The sequence below is a fragment of the Artibeus jamaicensis genome, unplaced genomic scaffold (assembly GCF_021234435.1).
Source record: "Artibeus jamaicensis isolate MK-2021 breed Jamaican fruit bat unplaced genomic scaffold, CSHL_Jam_final contig_1015, whole genome shotgun sequence".
NCBI classification, from domain to species: Eukaryota; Metazoa; Chordata; class Mammalia; order Chiroptera; family Phyllostomidae; genus Artibeus; species Artibeus jamaicensis.
Genome location: NW_026521194.1, coordinates 16684743 through 16707655, shown reverse-complemented (window position 1 = coordinate 16707655; position 22913 = coordinate 16684743). Strand labels below are relative to the sequence as shown.

General features: G+C 41.7%; 1 protein-coding gene across 3 annotated transcripts in view; it reads left to right on the top strand.

Moving 5' to 3' along the window:
• Positions 1 to 7908: 7908 nt before the first annotated feature.
• The window catches only part of CCNYL1 (cyclin Y like 1), a 34088-nt gene continuing 19083 nt past the window's right edge, over positions 7909 to 22913 (top strand). Inside the window, exons 1-3 of one of the 3 annotated variants that reach the window (XM_037166008.2) lie at positions 7909 to 8424; positions 16820 to 16894; positions 18538 to 18572. In XM_037166008.2, the coding sequence (XP_037021903.1) occupies positions 8199 to 8424; positions 16820 to 16894; positions 18538 to 18572 (336 nt within the window). In that variant the 5' untranslated portion in view covers positions 7909 to 8198. Of the gene's footprint in view, positions 8425 to 8673; positions 8847 to 16819; positions 16895 to 18537; positions 18573 to 22913 lie in introns of those variants that run through there. The other 2 variants (XM_037166009.2, XM_037166010.2) reach the window with 2 other exon arrangements.

The window sequence follows — 22913 nt, the reverse complement described above, 5'->3', positions numbered from 1 at the left end:
TCAGCAGGTCAATGGGAGGAATTTGCCCGGGCCAGACAGCCGGTAGGATGGGCTGTGACCCCTGGCCAGCAACCACCTCCGTCGGAGGCTTGCGGAGGTGATTGGGCGGTACTCCGGTGTGTTCTGTGATTGTCTGCTGGGTGCACAGGCTGTGGGGTTTCCCAGGTGGTGCAGGCCAGAGTCAGCCACCACCTGTGTTCTGTCTGGGGCCCTGCGGCATAAGCTATAAAGAGATCTGCAGATGGCTGCTGCTAGTGCCAGGCCTGGGGTCACTCGGTGAGAGGTACAGGGACTGGGCTCAGCTATTGTTTGTCGAGTGGATTTAGGAAGGTCTGAAGCCTGTGCCTAACCCAGCCATTCAGATGGAAAAGCCACTGTTACCAGCTTGGGTGGGTCCCTAAGTTGAATGGGTGGAGCTTTAGATAATCAGGGCAGGGCTAACCTTTTGTGTCTCGATGATGGAAACTCAAGTGTGGTAATGCTGTACCGTGGCTGTGTGGGCAGAGAGCTCAGAAAAAGAATAATGGCCACACTCTCTGCAGTGTGGTCAGGGAGGAAAATGTCCCCTAGCTCTTGCCCTGATGCCAGAAACTTCAGTTCTTCTCTATACGCCACTGGTGCCCTTCAAGGTTGCCCTGGTGCTGGAGCTCAGATGGAGTGACTCTGAGTAAGTCTGTGTGTGGGCCCCTCCAACAGGTGATGCCTGAGAATCCCGCAGTCTCTCCCGCTGACCCAACCCTCACTGGTTTTCACAGAAGTTACGGGAACCTTATCTTCCTGGCCCTGGAACCCCGGGCTGGGGGTTAGGGTCCATCACTCCTGAGATGTCCCTCCACTTTCCATCCGCCACAGGTGGGTTTGGGACCAGCCCATTCTGCGTCTGCCTCTCCACCCCTCCTACCCATCTCCCATCCGGATGAATGTGGTTACTTTAATCCCTTAGTTGGATCTTCATACAGCTCAAGTTTCTGGTGGTTTTGTAGTAATTTTGCTGTGGTTGTGTGAGGAGGTGAGCCAAGTTTACCTCCACCTCCGTCTTGACCAGAAATCAGTACGTACATTCTTAAAGAAAGGTCCTGATGGGGGCCCTTTCCACAGAGAAGACGCCTCCGTGACATAACAGGGTCTGACAACTAAGAAAAGCCTCCTGAGAGAAGCATGCTGGTCAGAGTTTGGTCCGGCACTGGGCTGTGTTATTGCTTATGCGGCATTATCTCCGACTTGATAGGAAGTCATATTGGTGGGGTAGCCATTAACTTTGTCTCCATATTTGACTAATGGAGATCGTCTGCTTCCCTGAAATTTTATTCGCAGATATCAGAGGAGGCTTTCACTTTTCCATCCTCAGGGAAATTCAGGAATGAGGAAATGAGAGAGGGGTAGAGGGAGAAAGAGAGAGGGAAGGGAAAGGGAGGGGAGAGGAGGCAGGAGGGGCGGGAAGGGGAGGAAGAGGAGGGGAGAGAAGAGGGGAGGTGGGAGGGAAGAGAGGGCAAAGAGCTAGAAAGGCGAGCAAGGCGGCACCTTGGCAGTGGGAGCCAGTGAGTCAGGAAGGCTTGAGTTGGGGTGGAGGGAGCCTGATTGGGACTTGGGTCTGAGACATGTAGGGAGAGGGAACAGACAAAGGGAGGGGAAGAGGTAGCAACCAGCGGGCCTTAAAATGGGGGCAGAGAGGTCCTGCTGGATGACCCTGTGGGGAAGGATTCAGTGGAAAAGTCTGAGGCTTGTTGAAAATGACAGTTTGTCAGTTTGTCCGATTGGGCAGTAGGATGGCCCAGTGGCACGGCAGGGGAACCAAGAGGGCTTAGGACTTGGGCCCAGTGTCCCCGATGCCTCTCCCCCTGCTTCTCACTCCAAACTTTTAAGAGTTAATTAAATTATTAACACTGCTTTAAATTATTTGCACTGCTAAATAACTTAGTTGACCAATAACAGGGTTACAAATATTTTGATACATCTAGTCTAGGCTTCACACAGCACACAAGGACCCCTGTTACAATCTCAGGCTTGATGGTTCTCCAGTGGTTTCCTATTTCCCCCAGCATATAATCGAGTCCTTTCTAAGGCCTGCAGGGTGCTTTTAGGACCCAGTGTTACCCTGCTTCCTCTTCTGACTTCTTCTCTTCCCATTCTTTCCTCAGACATGCTTCCAGAAATCTGGGTCTTTACTTTTCTCTGTTGTAAAGAACCGTTTCACAGCCCTGGCACTGGCTGTTCTTCAGATACTGCAGGGCTTGCACTCTCTCACTTTGTTCGGTCTCTTTCTCTGCCCCTGTATTAGTGTGTAGGGCCACTATGCAAGATACCTCAGACTGGATGGCTTAAACAACAGAAACTGATTTTCTTACAGTTCTGGAAGCTGGAAATCCAAGATTAAGGTGCCAACAGGGTCAATTGCTCCTGAGGGCCATGAGGGAAGGATCAGTTCCTGGTCGAGAGCTCTCCTTGGCTTATAGGTGGTTGTCTTATCCCTGTGTCTTCCCTCTATGTGTCCAGGTCTAAACTTCCCCCAGTCAAAAGGACACCAGCAATAATGGATTGGGGATCACCCTAGTCATCTCATTTTAGCTCATTACTGCTGTAAACTCCCTACGTCCAAATATAGTCATGTTTCGAGATACTGGTGGTTTGGACTTCAGCATATGAATTTGGAAGGTCGGGGGGGGGGGGGGGGTGGCTCACTTCAGCCCGGAACAGCCTTTTATCAGATTCCCTGATGCATTCAAAATAGGGTCCCTATTAATTGACACACATTTATTCGTTTATCTTTGAAGGCCTCCCTTTATTTAAATGTCAATTCCAGAGGGTCTGGAGAATACAGGTCCTCAATAAATATTCATGAACAAATGAATACATATTATGAAGCCATTACAAATTACTCTGCAAAAAAGCAATGACAGAGAAAGATGGTCAAGGTATATTGTTTTAAAAAAGGCATAGTTTACAAACTGCGTGTGTAGCATAACTCATTTTGAAATCAGATACATATAATTTATCTTTCTTAAAAGCTTGAAGAGAGATGCAACAACCTGGCAACAATGGCCCTGCGGGTGAGATTTTGACTCTTTGGATATCTATGCATCGTGTGTATTTTCTAATTTCTCTTCAGTGAATACATGTTACTTCCATAAGAGGAAAAAGACAACACAACATATTAAAAATGATTAGAAGATATTTTGTGATAACGTTTAGTTAGCTGTGAAATGAGAAAAATACACAATTTGTCTTTTTCGGTGGAAAACACAGCAATTTCTCACAGCCCAGTGGCTGAGAGTACAACCTATGGAACCTACCCAGGCTGGATTCAAGTTCTCGATTGCCGCTTCCTAGATTTTTCATCCTGGATGTGGGCGCCGCGTACTGAGTCTCAATTTCTCATACGCAGACTAGGGTGATAATGGTGCAAGACTTGAGACGGTCTGTCACCTCTGGAGCAGACGATACTTTATTCGTTTGATCTCAATGCCTTGGACGTTTCAGGACGTGAAGAGTGAACGACCGGCCCAAAGATGTGGCTCTCCCTTTATTTCTTTTAAAGGGCAAGAACAGTTATGAAGGACACATGGACAATAACGGGGGCGGGGTGGAAACGGGAGAGAGGTGCGGAGGGCTGGGCTGGGGGGAAAAGGCATAAAACTGTGCTTGAACAGCCAGTCAAAAAATTAAATAAATGTAAAAAATTAAAAAAAAATACAGGACAAGACAAGCACTATCCAAACACTGCCCACGGTGCCCTGGGCACGAGGCCTGGGTGGGGGGAGGTCAGTGAGGCGGACTTGCCAAGGGAGCCAAATTTAGGGGAGCACCCAGAAACTCAGTAATCAATGTCAATACTATTTTAATGGGATATTTTTTAAAATAAAAGTTATATAAAAATTTATGATGAACAAAATATCAACCACTTTAGTAAAGACAGGCTAAGTATTACTGATTTTTCCTGTGCCCCAGGCTCCATTACGGCTCTGCAGGGCACCGGATCCAGCCCACAGCCCGAAGGTAGGAAACTTTCCATCATTCAAGTCATTATTCATTACTACTTAATAAGAATTAATTATCCCAATTATCCTGAGCCTCAGAACTGGCATGGCTCACCCTGTGACTGCTTGGCCTTCAGTCAGGCCCTGGAAGGATGTCAGGAGGGCATGTGTATTTTTCTGACCCTGCTTCCTCCGGCTCCTCTGTAGGCACACCTAATCACAGCTGCTACCTATCACAGCCTTCTTACGTCATGGAGGACTCTGAGGAGCAAGTTTTTTCCTATTCTTTTATAGAAACATGAAATGCTAGCAAAGCGTGATTTCTACCCCAGAGAGCGCTGAGCAGACTTTGCAGGTGTTACAGACTACTCCATTGGTACTTCTGGGGAAGGGCACACTGCCTTTGGCATCCCTTGCTTCAAAAACAGGCATTAGTGAACAGCATGTTCATTCCATCTTCGTCCCAGAAGAAGGGAAAATCCTTCTGTGATGAGATCAGCTGGGTTTTATGTGGAGTGTTTCCTTCAGTGCCTTTCATATTATTACATCATGGGATTTTTGTGGGAATTAGTTTATGCATGTAAAGAACTTCACAGGGCATTCATATGGAAATTGCTAGTCAAAAGCAGCAAAGACAACATTTAAAGCATGAATTTTCATGCAGTGGTTTTATTTTTACATGGGACAACTCTCATGCTGATACCATAGATTCCAAGTTGCTCTATTAATAAAGTAATCACTAGGAAAATGTAATGTCCTTAGTATGTTTTAGAAAATTTTTGCTCTTAGTTTGATGGAATGTAGATGTTATTTTCAAACATATAAGTTGAAACATCATGAAATAAACTTAACCTATGGCAAATTTGGTTCAGAGAGCACTTGCAGAAATCTGTGTTCTTTCTAGCTCTTAAAAAACTCAAGAGACCAAAGGGGAAAGGGGGTAATTCGGATGGGTAGCGTATACGACTTAGATTTGGTTACAGTAAGTTTAGCATAATCCGTTGTAAGGTGACATTCTGGATGAACTTTATAACAGTGAAGAAACTAGCTCAGAGAGTTTTTTCTTTAATTGAAGGAGTGTTGCTCACCGCATTTTTCCTTTTTTAGATTCACGTGTTTACCAGAGAAATGAAACACACTTAGATTATATATCTGTGTTCAGTAAGCAATCTGACTCCTCTGAGACCACCAGGCTGTGAGGGAAGTCCAGCCAGTCTCACATGTTCCAGCCTTCGCAGGCCAGGCACCTGACATGCGAGTAAAGGAGCCATCATGGGCTTGGGAGACATGACGTGGAGAATAAGTTTCAGGAGAACAGGCAACTTGCATATCTTGGTCAGAGCAACATCCCCAGCACCTTAAAATTCTGTGGTATGTGGTAAGGGCCCAGGGATTGAATGGATATTGAATGAATAAACTGAATGAATAATGAGTTTACTGCAGACCATGTAAACACTGATCATAAAGTTCTCCCAGGGGATATTCAACCATCAGTAGGTAAATGCAAATTATTAGTTTTTATCACAAAGTAAAACTCTTGCTTAATTCAAATCACGTTACTCCTATTAGTTTGCCTTTGTTCCCCTAGACTTGCCACTGTTACAGTAGGAGAGGGTTTTTTCTTACTGGTCTCCAATGTTCTCTTCAAATAAAATATTTTCAAAACTATTTTCCTAATAATTCTTCCCAGGTTTTTTTTTTTTTTTTTTTTTGCTTAGCGAGTTTAAAATTCTTTAATCTTCAGTGTTGTATATATCTATTTGTGTGTGTTTCTGTTGTTAAATGCAGGCACTTAATCTAAGGCATTGTCTCAAGTCTATAAGAATCACCCAAAATACATTCCTAAGAGTTCAGACAATATTTATTATTATTATTATTATTATTATTATTATTATTGAATGTAGTCAGTAGGTCCTAAGGATTTAACTAGACTCTTTACTGTAACTGAACTTCATCTAATCTTTTTCCATTGTACATTCTACAGTGGTTTTCCACATTTCAGTATATCGCCTATTCTTATCATCAGTTCTTATTTCTTTTAAACTATTAAATTAAATATTAACCTCCCTGCTTCCCTCATTTTTTTTAATTTATTGATTTATTTTTTATTTGGAACATCTATCGTTTGCCTCTCACATGCCCCTAATTGGGGACCTGACCCGCAACCCAGGCATGTGCTCTGACTGGGAATGGAACTGGAGACCTTTTGGTTTGCAGGTGGTTGCCCAATCCACTGAGACACATGAGCTGGAGCATGCTTCCCTCATTTTTAAGGTGACCTTTCCCTCCTGCCATCTTTTAAGTGAAGGAGAACACTCGCTCTGGTCCTTTTTTTTTTTGGGGGGGGTGCACCTTGTGTGCTTAAAGGGTTTGTAAGTGTCACACTTTTTGCAATTACATGTCACTTTTAAAATTTTATTCTTCAATTAGTTTACATTCAGTATAATTTTGTATAAGCTTCAGGTATACTGCCTAGCATGAGCTCAAACAACTGAACTCTCTAAGCCTTTGTTTTCTCTTCCGCCTGAGCACACTGAGGGCAGGAGTGTTTTTCACATACAGTGCCTGGCACCCCAGAGAGACTTAGTGTTGGATGAAAGGGAAATAATAAAATACACATCATAAAAGTGCTTTTCCTTTTAAAAAAATCCTGATACAATATCACTTCCTTCCACATTTTAGTTCTACCTTTCTTTTTTAAATTTATTTATTTTTTAAGGAGAGGAGAAGGGAGGAAGGGAGAGCCCACAACCCAGGCATGTGCCCTGACCAGGAATCAAACCAGTGACCCTGGCTCACAGGCCAGTCCTGAATCCACTGAGCCCACCAGCCAGGGTTTACTTCTACCTTTATTTTCTGGTAATCACACTATGGTGCCTTGGGGGATACACTCTATCCTGGCCTTGCCCCTGAACAACTATGTGACCTTGGGGGCCTTGCTTTACTCCTATGTCTCAATTTCTTGTCTAAAATGAGGATTGTTTTGGATGGTGAAATGAATAACTCTCTTGGAATTGGGTTAGGCTCCTAGTGTTTGCCAAATGTTAACATCCTCATCATCTTTATCAAACAGGATTGTGGTACTCCCCTTTGAGGTTCTGAATTTTTTGTGAGATCATGCTCTAAGTATTGTTGGCAAAAACAAACAAAATCAGGAAACTCCTGCCGTGGAAGGGAGAAATAGGCGAGGAAAGTGAATTCGTGACTCCGTGCGTTTCTGAGCTGGGAAGGATTGGTTGGGTCCGAATGGCAGAAGAGGAAGTGGAAGGGTAACGTGTCCTGGAGTCTCATTCAAGACACACTGCATAGCTGTTTCCAGAGTTGGACCACGACCCTAGGGATTGCTATAACAAGTTGCAGGAGAGGACTAACACTTTTAGAAGGCAGAGAGGAGCATTTTGTTACAAAAACGGTCAACAAATTAGGGTGTAACTAAGTTCACCCCCTGAGTAAATACATCAAATTAGCTGTCAGAGCCGGTGAAACCGAATAGGTAACCAATTGGCTTAGCCTTGTTTACCAACAGGGCCTTTCTACGGAGCCCACTGACAGAGGGCTTCTTATTAATAAAGGTCCCGGGCGCTTCCCTCGGACCGGAAAGCTCCGGGAAGCACGCGGACGCCGCTATGAATGGAAACCGGAGTCTGCGGCTCAGGGCGTTGTGGGGCGGAGCCGCCGAGGGGCGGGGGACGGGGCGGGGCATTGTGATCACATCCCTTCCCTGTGAGGCTGACCGCGTGGAGCGAGCTCTGGGCCTGATTGGTTGCTCCTAACCAGGTGACCTGAGCACTCGTTCCGGTTGGCTGCTGGCATACAGGACAACGGCTTTCAGTTAAGAGGCGGTTGCGAGAGGAGGTGGGGCTTCGGCTGCGCTCTCTTCCCGCAGTGGTTGTAGCTTTCAGCGCTAGTCTGGTCCCCACCCCTTTTAAATAAGTCGGGCTGGGCGCAGCCCTCGCAGACTGGGCAACTCGAGGGAGGCGGTAGCAGTGCTACGGCAAGGGGTGCGGCCGGGCCCGGAGCCCTGCCCGGGGCCCGGCAGCCCTGCGGGCGTGCGAACAGCGGCGGAGGCCAAGCCTGTTTGTGCGGCGCAGCCCCGGGGGCTGCTCGTGCCGGCCGCGCCATTGTTGGGGGAGGGGGCATTACCCAGCGCAGCGGAGTCGGAGGTGGGGGCAGGAGTCCGGGGTGAGCAAACGCAGCGACATAGGCGAAGAGTGTAGGCACCTCATGGGGAACACGCTGACCTGTTGCGTGAAGCCCAGTGCCAGCCCCAAGCTGAGCCGGCGCTCGGAGCCGGCAGAGCCGGACTACGAGTCTGAGATCTATGAGGCGGCGGCTGGGGACGCGGTGGCGGTAGCACCTTCGCCCGCTGCCGTGGACCCCGCAGAGTTGGATTTTGGAACCGGCGAGGGCCACCACCTGCAGCACATAAGTGACCGGGAGATGCCGGACGGTAAGGAGGCGGCAGCAGGCGGGAGATCTTGGGAATACCTCTGGCCTCCGCCATCCCCTGGGTCCCCCGGGAGAGAGCCACCGCCTCGGGCTCCTTCCTGCCCGGAGCTGGCCTTCCCGGGGCTGGGCACCGGGGAGGAAGGCTGGTTCTGCCGAGCGTCCCCACCCCTTATTCTTTCCTCATCCCGTCCGGCCAGTTTCTTTCCCTCTTCACTACCAAACGCTCAGTTCTTTCCCCTATCCCCATTTCTCAACCCAGGCTGAGACCCTGCGCCCTACCTGTTTCAGCCTCTATTTAGCGTCTTATGGGACGTTATAAAGACTTTTGGTATATTGTGTCATTGAGAACTTTAATACCCCAGCCTTGGAGTATTCATCGACCTCCTTATCTTGAATTATCCAGATGGTGCCTGAAGGAGTCAGGTAAGGGCCTGTGATACCCTTGCCTCCCACCCATTCAGGTAGTTGCTACTGGGGGTAACTCAGACGCAAACATTTTAGAATTTGTTATTTGAGTTCAAAATAGAGACTGGCATATAAGAGTCTACATGGTGTTTTTAAGTAGGTAGTTTTCAGTTGGATAGAAGCTGCTTTATTCCTTCCTACTATAATTTGAACAAGAAGGAAAGAAAATGTGGGAAAGAGAACTTAAAATAGCTGAACGACGTGAAAGGTTACTGCCAGCGCTGTGGAGTATAGGTCCTGCCCCGCCCCCCGCAAAGGAGAATTCACAGAGTTCTGATTACTTTAAAATTCCCGCTTGGACACAAGTATGTCTTGTCTTGCTTCAGTATCCTAACAGACTTTGACTTTGCCTGTTCCAAAGGAGAGGTGGGGTGGTTCATGGGACTTGGTCAAAAGTTTCAAAAGAGAACACGGACATAAACTTAGACTTTAATTTGTAATATAAAGGTTTGGGATCAAGATATCAGATCCTGCACAAGAATGTTTGTCTCCACGGCTCCCTCTGCTTCCTCTCCCCTCCTGCCCTTAGAATCCTGTTCAGCTTTAAGAATGTTGAGTGCAAGTTCTGAAGACCAAAAGGCTGGGACGGGGGTGGGGCGGGGGAGGGGGGAGGGGCCGTGATGGGCGGGATTGGGGAGGAAGGGTAGAAGAGATGAAATGTTTGATTTAAAATAATTCTGGGTAGCAACTTGGCCAATGAAGACTGTTCTCTGAGTAGAAAATGTTTCATAAAGATGTTATAGGCCCATTGGCCCATTCGTTTCATTAAAATGCCAGACATTTTTTCACCAAGAAAATAGTAGTTCTTGTTCTATTTAAACTTCCATTGAGCTCTTAATTTCTTTAAAAGTTAAAATAATTAAGCCTGTGGATTCACCCAGATGGTGGACATGACTTTTTAACTGCAAAGTGCTTCCTTTTCAGAATATTCTAATATCGTGAACCAAAGGAATAAATTAGGTGAATTAGTTGTACCATTAAACACAAAGCAAGTAAATACTTGTGAAAACTTCTGCTCTGCTTAGTGCTATATGGTCAACCTCCGAGTGATTTTACAAACCAGTTAGTTGGTGGGTCCTGGTGGATGAGAGACCAAAATAGGTCCTTTATATTTTCTTTTAAGATTTACAGCACATTTCCAGGTATATCTCAATTGGCCCTTGTAACTACACAAAGGTCCATGTACATTCTCCCTATATTGCCAATGAAGAAACAGTGACTTAGATCGCCAAAATGACTGTGACACAGCTGTTGAACAGAACAGACTGCCGTGGAGGTGATAGGTGTTCCAAATCGAGTTCTCGTGGTGCTTATACTCTTCAGCATGCAGTTCGTATTTTATAATTTCTCCATAAAGTGAGCCTCTTACTCCAGTGTTGATGATTTCCATTCAAAAAGAAGCAGCACTTACCTCTCCATCCTGTATTCTAAATTCCTTATGAAGAATAAGAAAGTAGAGGTCATGATATAGCATGAATCTACCTCGTAAACGAGTTGAAATATTTTAAAGCATTTATTCTGATGACTTCAAAGTGAAGCCAAGAATGCCCCGGACAGAGGGACTTTCAGAGAAGCTGGTGAGAGGGCAGGTAAGGTACTGAGGATAAGCATAGGACTGTGATGCGGAGTGTTAAATCAGAAGACCTGGCAGAAAGTGTGTGTGTGAGCAAAGAATTTACCTTTTTATGTTTAACATGATAGTTAAAATTCCATTTCAAGGAACTTTTTAATTTTGGGGGGATTCAATAAAGTGATACAAGAAACTCAGTTTCAATATTTGCTGTAAGTTTCCATAGAAACAGGTCAGAAGCCCAAATATAAAGTACCCCATGGAAAGTTTGCTTTCATTGTCTTTATTTCAGTCAATTTTTATATCAGTTTCCCGAGAAACTAAGAAATACCCACTTAGATGTAAAACATTCTGGCCTTTCTACAATGGAGAATTGAATTATTTGGATACTTACACAAAATTATAAATGAATGATGCTCTGAAACAGAAGAATATGATTTTTTCAAGTCATTTCAAAGATATTCCTAAGAACCTAGTATGGATTTCAGGTAGACTTAAATTTTTTCTACTACCTTGCCTTTATGTAGCAGTATATCTAATAAAACCAATGGTAGTATCAGTAACAAAAAAAAGACACTAAGGTTCTGTTATCCAATTTTATTATTACTCATCAACTTTTCATACAGCCTTTTACGTTCTTACCTTATGAGCTTTGCTAATGTGTTGGCTAACGGTGCCCTCTCCAGTGGCCCCTTCCTCCCCCTTCCCCATGATAAGTGAATGGAGAAGGAATTGGCAATATTAGGTGGAGAAGCCTCTGAGCAACAGACCTTTCCTCTTTCCAGTAGCTATTTTAATCCCTCCTTTCTTCTGTTGTTTTTTTTTTTTGGGGGGGGGGTGGGTACGGTAGTGACAGTATAAATAAGCATTTGAAGTCATTCACTTACACTCAGAATATCCAGAACTCTTATTAATATTTTGGTGTTGATTTTTCCTGAACCTTCTTTATGCATATAAACATAGTATTTTGTTATTCTACAAAGATGGTCACTCTTCATGTGCTGCTTTGTAACTTTTTGTTATAAAGAGAAGTAGCGACATGAAACTCCTGGAACTATGCTTGTCAGCTAGAGAACTTTCCAGGATGTATTTTCATGCAACTGCCAGGGCTTTACTACACACCTTTTAATAACTGTCCAGCATATCATCAGATGGTTGGAGCATGATTCATTCACCCACCCTGTATGATTGGTCACCTTTTAAAAGTGAAACTACACAATCCCATTATAATGCTTTATCCTGGGGTCATAGATAAAACTGGATGCATTATACCTCCTTGTAGAATTCAGATGGTATACTTTCTTATAACTTAATTAGGATGTCATTTTGTAGTTAAGGTATTTTAACATTAAATGTTCTTAATCCCAAATTAAAGTCACCATTCGTTTCTCACTGGATTCTTAGGTGTTCGTAGTTCTTGTGTCTTTAGTTCTGATAACTACTGTGCTAAGATCTGAAAGTAATGCTGATCTTAGATGATAAAAGAAAAGATAGCATTAGATGAAACCTTAGAAGGTATAGAACAATTGGGAGAAACTTAACTGGCTTTGGTGCACTGAAATTGTTAGATGTCTGTCGGTCACCATTACAAATGCTGGACAAACTGACGTACAAGACAAAGCCTCTGCCCTAATTCGGGGCAGTTAGGGCAGAGGAGCCTTAGGGGAGACAACCCAAGAACAAGAAAGTCTGAATGGTGTGAGACAGCTGCTCTTCTTAAGTGACTGCCATTGAGAGGGAGCCATGTGAGGATGTGGGAGTGGAGACTTCCTTGCAGAGTTCTTCAGATGGGAGCGTGCTGAGCGCAGGCAAAGGACAGAAGGGCATGGGGACGGCTTCAGCAGTGGGAAAGGGGTGCCAGGAGGAACGTGGTGGATGAAGACCTTGTATGCCTAGTGCACCTTGAAAAAAATATGAATTTTAATGTAGTTGTAATGGGAAGCCCCTGGAGGATTATATGCAGGGAAATGATGTCAATTTTAGAAAAGGAGGGCGGGGCAGAGAAAGGAAGAGCTACTGTGTGATAATAGGGTGGAAGCAGGGAGACCAGGTAAGAGCCAACAGTGGCTTGAACAACAACAACGAAAAACATGAAGGGCCTAAGTAGGCTGACCTAAAGAAATGAAGTGAATCTAACAGTAGTAACAAAGATATGAATGGACACGTCACAGAAAAAGAATTGCAAATTACATTTTACAATGTAATTCACACACAAGAAATGCAAGTAAAACTATACCTAGTTTCTGTCCTATTGAAAGAATATCCATAAACTTGGCACTGCGTTCTTTGATAAGGCTGTGAAAAGACAGTTACCTTCACACATTGCTGACGGACTTGCAGAATGGTTCGACTGCAAGAAGGGAACGTGGGCATAATCTCACAACAATGCAGATGCATAAGTCAAAGTCCTACTTTGAGGAATTTATCCTGAAGACATGTTCCACCAGTATGAAACCACATAGTCGCAGAGTTTTTGTTGCATTATTTTCAAAAGAAAAATATTGGGGAAAACCCATGTCCAGTCAAGGTCTGGTGTAATAAAATAAACTAGTATGTCCACCCAGTAGAGAACTAGGGAGCTATAAAAAAGAATAAGATCTCTTTTTACTGCTCTGTGGTAATTTCTAGGTTAAGTTACATGGGAAATGGAAGGAGAAGACATATAGTAACTATATGACAGAAGCAGGGAAAATATGTGTTTGCTTATTTAAAAAAAAACCACTGGGAGAGATTGTTGCTAATTGTGTGACTGTTATTCCTCCCCTTTAGTGGGTAGCCAGAGCACATACTTACTTAAGATAATGTTTGGGTGTGGGCGACACGGGAACCTGCCTTACACTTTCCAGTTCGATGCTAAACGCTCATTTTGCCTTCGAGTTAATTCGTGAAGACTTTGTTTTGTCGTTTACTGTGCTCTATATATATGTTATATAGATTGCTGTTGCATTTCATTCGATTCTAACAACATGTTGGGGTAGGTGGTATAGGCAGTATATGTGTTTTACATGTGAGAAGACAGGCTGTCAGTGGTATAAATTGGAGTTACCCAGGGTTTGGAAAATGCGGCTGATAGAGCGGGAATGTGAATTCCAGGAACCTGATACACGGGGATTGAATTTGTAGAATGACACATCATGTGAGCATGTCAGTAACAACACTACTTTTTTTCTCACCCCCCCTTTTTTAGTGTATTAAAGGAGTTTAAGCTTCAGGGTTAAAACAGTAACATTGCATTATTCAAAATGAAATTGAGGTAAATTGCAACTCAAAAATGTTCTTAAAATCTGAGACACTAAGCAAAGTACTTTTTAGAAATGCATAAAGAAAGGTGTGCTTCTTTCTATGAAGTGTCACATAGTAGTCACAGTCACTAAAACACGGATTGATGACTAAAACAAGGCAAGACTGAGAACCAAGGTCGAGGCAGCCGCAGAGGTAGTTTGGAGGCCAGAGTTAGATTGTCAGAGGCCAGGAAAACAGAAGCAAGGCTCAAGGAGCAGTAGACTGTGGGACTGAGGGTGTGCAATGTGCCCTCTGGGGACGCAGGCCAGGCCGGCTCAAGGTCGACGGGTGGAGCTACCTGACTGCGGTGAAAAGTGGACTCAGAGATAAAATCATCAGTGTACAGTTAGACCCTAAACTTTGTGTTAGGGCACATGAAACTAATTCAATATATAATAAATGCAGTGTATTGTGTAGGGATGATAGAGCAGTTCAGAAAATGAGGGAGCCTTAAGTATAAAAGGAGCCCAGTAGTTGGCCCACAAACTGCTGACATTTCTATTTAGTTGGAATATACCAGTGTCTTTCTGCAATATTCTGCTTCCAAATCTTGGCTATTGTAAGTAATGCTGCAGTGAACATAGGGGTGCATGTATTCTTTTGCATTAGTGTTTTGGGTTCCTTGAGATATATTCCTAGAATCGAGACCACTGGGTCTTAAGTTTCATTTTTAATTTTCTGAGGAACATCCACACTGTTTTCATAGCGGCTGCACCCGTCTGCGTTCCCACCAACAGTGCATGAGGGTTCCCCCTTCTCCACGTTCTCACCGGCACTCGTTTGTTTATTGATGAGAGCCTTTCTGACAGGTGTGAAGTTATATGGAGACTTTAAACAAAACATTATTTTGGCTCTTACAAATTTCTGTTTATGATATTTGCTAAGGGATGAGCAAATGGCTTTTACCTGTTCCCACCTGTAGTGTGATCGTCAATACTGTTGATTAACTAGGTCTAGGTTTCTTTTAGTTGCAAGGTAAAGAAAATCTATCTTGAAATAGCGTAACTTTTTTTTAGAAAAGTGTTGACTTGTAAAACCAGAGTTCACAAAATAAAAATCGGGGTACTCCTTGATCCAGAAATGAAATGATCTTCTTGGAACTTGTCTCAGTTCTGTACTCCTGTTGATCTCTCCTGAAAAGGTCCCAGGTGGCTGTGATTGATTGGCCAGCCCTGGGGCATGCGCCCACCCCAGAACCCTAGGTGTAGGGTAGGGTGGTTCCCACTTTTTCCCTTGTCACTTGGGCTGTTTTTGCTCTTTTGTATTTAGATCCATAGCAGTACATTTTGGTTTGGGGTGTGCACACACTTGTGTGCTTGTGTGTGTGCTTGTGTGTGTGTTCAAGCCTGCTGCTTCTCTGATTCCGGTACTTCTGGTACTTCTGGTAATATGGCTACTTCTGTAAACATTTTTGCTTATTTTTTAAGTTCAAATGCAGAATATTTGCTTTATTATTGGTAGGAAGTAGTCTTGAACCCTTTCAGAAGCCTAGGGTTAGAGGCAGCTGGGAAAATCTCTGTCACTTTGTGCACAGAGTGCAACTGAATTGATTTATTTTTCCAAATAGCTAATAGTGTCTCATTTTTAAATATGTGGAAAAACCTTTAGTCATTTTTATGGACCTTTTATATAAAAATATTGAATAGAATAGTTGCTCCAAAAGCAGTTTAATAAACTTGAAATTCAGTGAAGGAATTTCTTTAGAAAATACAGCAGTTAGTTGAGCTATATAAATTTCTAGTGCTGGCCGTGCCATTAAAGTGCATGATTCGGATTCCCGTTAAACCAGGAAGTCCCCAATTATGTTTTTGCAAGATTCTAACTGTATATGTGGAGGGGAAAAAGGACTCTAGGTAGATACCTTTTTGAAATCTGAGTTAGACATTACTCATCAGTAGACTGATTAGTTTTTAACACAGTCATGTGCATTTTGATTCTCTAAGAACCAGTGACATAGTGTATTTAGATTTCATCACCAAATGCCCTTTTAAAAAGTAGAACGGTTAATATGTGGTGTGGGAAATATTATCTTAACCATTCCTCTATTAGGATATTGGTCCACTTTTTTTACAAGATTGGTTAAGTGGTTTGAGATAGACAGTACTGAGGCATATCATAGGGTTCTTTTGTTTGTTTGTTTGTTTGTTTGTTTGTTTGTTTGTTTGTTTGTTTTGAAGACAACTTTATTATTTGTATGGTGGCAAACTTTGTTTTCAAATACCTGTTTTGTATTCTTGCTGAAATAGTTTATCCCACCTTAGTGCAAGGTGGACTGCAGGCAGACCTACTTTTACGCAGGTGTAGCAAAAATATTTTTCAAGTAGCCCTATGATCATCTCCAGAAAGTATTCTTATTGAAGCCTCAAAATAATCATGTGGCATAGAAGGAAGAAGTGAGACTAGCTTTGGAAATTGGGGGCAAAAGTTAAAAATTATTTCTATGAAAGACTTAAAGATCACTATCATTAATGTTCCTATAGACTAGGACATTGAGCTTTTATGCTATCCTGTGAAATCTGCCTCAGTGAGTAGCCCCCAAGTAAACCACAGCTAACTACGTGAGTTCATCTGTTGAACAGAGTTAGAGTTAGCCTAAAGGTCTAAAGACTATTTGCCAAAACCAACCCACTTGGTTTTGGCATATTTAATACATCAGTTGGTATCTGACAGTAATACTGGCTACTGCATAACTTGCGTCTTGAGACTGTTGCTGGGATGTGCTAGTAAATCAGCAGAAAGGAGGGTGACTGTGTAGTTTTAACTGATAAATAGAAGTGGGAAAACACATATATAATTCACCTAAAAGTTGACTAGATTATTTAGGTGCAAGTTAAAAAAAGAAGTCTAAGACATAGCCTGCTTTTATTCCATGTATACAGAGAGATTCTACAGTTTTGCATTTTTCCAGTAGAATTTTTATATTGTTGCCTTTACCAAAATTGGCTTGGTATCATTGCTTAAAACTCTTCCCAATACTGTTAAAATTTATTAAAATTGATGTGTGTGTAGCTGTTTTAAAAATCTTACGTTTTTTCTACTCAACTAAGTTATTACATACCCTCTTTCTCTTCTTATCCAGAGTTAGCTGTGGAATCAAACCCTTCTGACCATCCGAGGGCGAGCACAATTTTCCTGAACAAATCTCAAACGGATGGTAAGACAGTATTTTATTTCCTCTGAGAAGATTTAAAACCATTTTGTTTCCTATATTATAGGAAGTATTTAGAAGAACTCATACATTGGTTTAAATGTTTCACTTTTTCGTGCATCTACTTGTTTAATTTTAGTGTGTGATGACAGGTACACTTGCCTTTAGTTGTCACTGTGTCGGTGAGAACAGGTAGACTGTGTGTTCACACACGTCGCACCTCCTTACCGTACCGTCAGTCGGCCACGTGATTTAGGTGTGCTCTCTTTCTCCAAACTGTGTCCTTTCCCCTCGCTCCCAAGAGCACACGTTTTAAGGATGAATGATAGGATTTAGTCACAGTTAGGATTTCATTTGAACAAATAAAAAAAATCAGTTTATATATGATGGTTGAATTTATGATTTTGGCCCCATTTAACATAGCGCTCAACCAAATGATTCTGTCTCACATCCAGATTTGTACTCAGAACTTTCAAACTATTCAAAACTTTCTCACTCCGATGTGATGCTCTTCACACCGGAGTGAACACGTCCCCAGTAGAGTTTCCCAGAAGGTTAGCCTCAGCATGTGTCCTGTTGGCCTCAGGGTAGGAGTCAGAACTGCAAGATTTTAACACTTCTGCTTGCTTAGTTATTTTCGTTAGTTATGTTGAATCTAGTTTACTTGCTTAAAAAGCCACACATGATCAAGTTTTTCAGTTGATTATGGCAGCAGAACCACAAGAAGTGAGGATGCCATAATGTTTGAAGTGGTGCAGCACAATAAAAAATGGGGCTTCTCATCTGCCTTTTCACAGTGTGTGTATTTTGCCTGTCTTGAGCTGTCCATTTTTGGTTAGAATCGCTCTGCTTCTCAGTTTTCCCCAGAGCCATGGGCTGCTCACATGCAGAGAGAGTGGAGACAGAGCAGGGGAAACTTGCCCGTGCCCCTCTGTCTGGTCCTAAGGCACACGCGCCTCTGATCCTGTCCTCCGTGGAGGAGGCGGTGTGGGAAACAGGGCCAAGGCCTCCTCACAGTTTTTATTCTTCTTCCCGCCTTCGTGAGGGCGAGTCGATTTTTGTGTGTTGTAGAGATGTTCAGTTAGGTTAGGACATTCATTTTACAATTAAATAGGTTACTTTCCAAATGAATGAAGACCCATTTATTTCTTCAGCAAGGTGTTTTCATTGATTACTAATAAGTAGTTCAGGATATTTCCAGGGGTGGTGGTGCGTGGAGGGGTTAGTGCCCGGCCAGAAACTGGCTCTGAGAGCTGTCAGCTCTCAGATCCCCGTGATTCAAGGAAGGTGGGTATAAATGCAGAATGAGAAATGAGCACTGGGTACTCAGGATGCAACAGGTACAGTGTGTTGGCTCAGGTTCTCACCTGGCCTCATTCCTTTGCCCTTATCTTCTGTACCTGGAGAGTTTCATTTGTACCTGATACAGAGTATCTGTTAGGTCAAAAGTAGAACTGTGTGTTTAGCTCTGCTTGATGGGACTAATCTTGCCAGGTGATTTAAATTATAAATTTTGTTGGAACTTATTTTTAAAATGGAATGGAATTTTGTCTCATTTTGTATGTTGGTAATCTGTCAGATAATCAGCAACTTTTATTTTTCTATGGCATTTGTATCAGAATTGATGAGTTAATTTTTTTTATTCTCAGTGCGAGAAAAGAGGAAGAACAACTATGTAAACCATGTAAGTAAACAGTTGAAAAGTTAAGTAAGAAATTAATAGTTTGAATTAAAAGTTGTCTGCCATGATTCCTGAAAAATATAACGGGCTCAGTACTGTTAGCATAGACATCTTTTTGTAGATTTTCTGAATCTCCTTTGTTTTTCTAATTGTCAGACAAACTCATGAATTCAGGAAAGTCTTTGGCTTAGTAATGCTTTTTGTTAAAGGGTTCTGATATTTAAGTTAAGTAACATGATTGTGGTGTAAAGATCTGCCTCAATTTTAAAACCTTACTATTTTCTTAAAAATAACAGAAGTGTAGTGGCTAAGTTAATTTTCAGCACTATTTATTGACTTCCTGTCATAGCAGGTGAAAGTTTAGCTTTCTTATTCTGTCGTGTGGTCTTATTTCCCTCCCGCTGCTCTCTCAACACATGACACAGTTTTCAGAAAATCAGAGTCACTGTTTACACTGTTATGACCATGCAAATATTTTTCACTGCCAAGCCATTGAGTTCTCTGGCTGTGCTGTTTCTTTGTGCAACCCTCATTCTTTTTCTCAAATGTAACTGAAATCTGAGCACTTCTACACTTTTCCAGGATAATACAGTCCCCCTCTTGCCATGATCTCACATAGCCAAGTGCAATAAGCAGCCTGGTCTTCCTGATTTAAAATAATAATAATAATAATTTGTACCTATCAATCTAGTAATTTGACAGTAGAAAGATGATTACCAAATACTATATTTATACCACAGTAACTTAGTAATTCTTCATTTCTGTGTATGTGCAGTTAATTCCCTGGTTATATTCTTTTGCCTGTTTCCTAACAGCTATTTTCCCCCAAATGTTGTAACATTTGTCACATGCCTATCAAAAATATTTTCTGTCTACTAAACACATTTGTTCCATTTTTTCTTGGAAACAACCTTGCTCAGTTTTTTCTCGTCCTACTCTAGTGTGTAGACTGGTTTTCCCGGGGCCTGCTCTGTGCCTGTCTTCCTGGCGTATTCCCTCTCTGAAGTCATCTAGGAGCTCACGTAACTGCTTTCTCGCGTTGGATCCCCTGTGTTCTAGATTCTGCTTCCCCGTCTTGTTATACTCCCTTGTTTTACTGGAGCGCGTTTCCCCAGGAAAGGGTTCCTGTGTGGAAGTTTTTAGAGACCTAGCCTCGGAAGTGCCTCCTGTTTGATAAAGTGTAGAATTCTCAGATGAAACGAATTTTTACAGTTCAGAAGACATTTTTACTGTTTTCTCATTTACAACATTGCTCTTAAATCTGTTGACATTGTGTGATACATCGTACGTTACCAATTTTAGTCATTCTTCCCCATCCCTTCCTCTCTGGAAGCCTCTCTTTTAGTACCTTCTCTATCCCTGGGATTCTGAAATTCATGGTATGGTTTGGTCTGTACCTTCTTACTTTTTGCGGCCATTAAGTCTGTGGATCTTCTGTCATTTCGGTGAATTTTTAAAAAATACTTTCTCTATTCCTTTTTTCTAGTATTTGTATTACTCAGAATACTGGAACTAGTATTTTTTCACCATTTGCTAATGTTTTTGCCTCTTCCATTTCATCTAAAAGGAAATCTGTATTTCTTAAGAGATTTGCTTGAGTTTGTGTTCCAGTCTTCCTATTGAATTCTTTGTTTTGTCTATCTTGTTTTTAATTTTTGTCTATCTTGTTTTTAATTTGTAGCGTTCTTTTTTATTCTGCTATTCCTTTAAAATAGCATTCAGTTTTTTCACCAATGCACATTATTGCCTTTTTTGAGGTTAAGGATTATTTTTTTAAAGTTCCCATGTGCTCCTCCTGAATTTTATCACTCCCATTAATTTCCTCCTTCCCATTTTAATCTCTTTTACTTGTTGGCTTTCCTCAGATGTGTGATGCTCCCTGGCTCTATCTTAAGATCTGATTGGACGCACCAGGAATGAGCAGGACTTGTGTTAACTGATAGGCCTCATTGGAGGATTTGGGGGTCAAGCCTCTGAATGCTGAACCTGCCTTTGATTCTGTTGGATAACTGGCTTTCCTGTTCTTGTCCCAGCCACGCCTGTAGGCTCCAAGTTTGTGCTTCCTCTGTTCTGCTGTGTCACCTGCCAGTTCTTTATCTAGTCTTCAGCTTTCAGACATTAAAAATTACCTGCTGTTTGTCCTATATTGTGTCTCACCTTTTCTTCTTTTTGCCTTTAATTCTAATAAGGTATCTCTGAAAGAAAAGGGAGAAGAAAATGGATTTGTAGTCAGTCCCACCATGTTTCATTTAAATTTAGAACCTGTATTTAAAGTGGAAATCTAAGTTTAAAGTTTTAACTCAATGTAATTAATGCCATTAATTCAGAGAATATTTTTGGCTATACCTATAATTAGCACAGTACACTTTTCTGCCAGAGCCTTAATTAAGAATTCTATTCAAACTGCTCATCCTGCCGTATTTGTCCCATTAATGTGCAACATAGGTGCATTGGTTTTCATTAATGCATAAAGTGTTAGAAAATTTTAGGTTAATTAAGTCATTAATTCTCAATATTCAAAACTTGTGGAAAAGTAGAGAGATAAAAAGTAAACTTCAGCTTTTTTAATGGGTTAAAATGAGGCAGTAGGCACCATGTGTGGGGGCAGAATTTCAACAGGTACTTGACCTTTGATAGGAGTAAGGTTTGGGTTGTGACTTGTTAGACTTTTAGGTATGATTATTGTTCTGGTCTTGAACCTTAAGTCTGCTAGGCAACTCCTTCCCTTGTGAAGATTGGAAAAGTCCATCTAGTATGTCATTAGTGCTGAATGAATGGAGATAAAGTATGATTCTTTGTCCCTGTGAATTCTGTGACCAACTTTAATAATACCTAAGAACACTAAGTGTCAATAGTATTTTGGTGGTTTAATTTTTTTGTATTTGTGTTTCACATCTTTATGTTTTCCAGTGTAGCCAGCAATAGTAAGTAAGACATTCACCATAAGGAACTTTTGTCTTCAATTTTCAAGCAAGGCAAGGGGTAATTAACCTGATGGTGGCCAATATATATCTGGGCTTTGCAGAAGCTTAATTCTGCCTCTAGTGATTACCAGATACTCGAACTGAGAATTTGACCAGTAGGGAGTAGGCCTGGACTGCTGAGGAAGTTTTCAGTGTTTCTGATTTACTAAATGAGCCCCCATTGGGTTGTAAGTCCATGTCTCATTACACATTCAAAAAGTTTTAGCACTAATATTCAAAGATAAACCAATATATACTTAAAATAGAAAAAAATTAGGTAGAGGATAATGGGAGCAGATATCACCCAAAGCTTTATCAACTGTATTTTAGTGTATTTTTCCCTATTCTTTATACTCCCCCAATATATAGGTTTTTGATCATAATTGACTTTATTATGGTATATTATATACCATATTACACCTTAATAGTAGTGATCTTACAATATAATCTTCCATTTGAGTGAATTTTCATTTTTTATGCCTTATGTTGTTGTTGAGTTTTTTGTTTTTTCATTTTGAGATCCAAAAAATAAATTACATGTTAACTCCATAGCTTAAGGAACATAAGAGAGTCTTAGCTATAGCTAAAACATTTCTTACTTAAAGGACAACTTTCCCCCAAATTGTGGTACTTTTTAAGAATACGCTGTCTGGAACTTTTCGTTTGTAAGGAATAAATACCTTTGCAGTAAAACACCTGAAACAGGTGAAATGGTGTTTTGTAGATATTTCTCAATACTGTTTACTGGCAGTTTTTAAAATGCTCTGTATTTTAAGATGCATCCACTAGATTTTCTTTCTGCCTCATTTTTTGTATGATTGTGGGGATACTAATGGGAAAGTATGACAGTGTGAAGACAATTATTTTACGTTAATATGAGAAAGGAAGGAAGGAAGGAAGGAAGGAAGGAAGGAAGGAAGGAAGGAAGGAAGGAAGGAAGGCAGGCTCATCTGAATTCGTTTTGAAAAGTACAACAAAACCAAGCATATTAAAATTTTTGTACTCTCTAATATTAAAAATGCTGCTGTTACTTTCAACTACTTACAGTGACTGGGATTAGGCATTGGCCTTACTTTAAGGAAGAAAATTGACCTAACAGGCTAGGCTATTTCAGTATTTGATTATTGTTTTATTGTTGGGCTTTTTACAAATCAGTGGATACTTCTAAAGTGTTTTAAAGATAGTTTATTTTTTAGAGGGTCTCAAAAAGTTCATTGTCACCTCTCCACTGCAGATATACATTCTAATTAGTATCTGTAGTAAGATTTACCTTCCAGTTGTAGTTAATTTTAAATAATTTGTCAACCACTAGGTGCACTCCTAATTTGTCCCAGATTCTGTGCTCAGCAGCTGGATGGAGGTAGGGAAAAAGTCCTCCTTT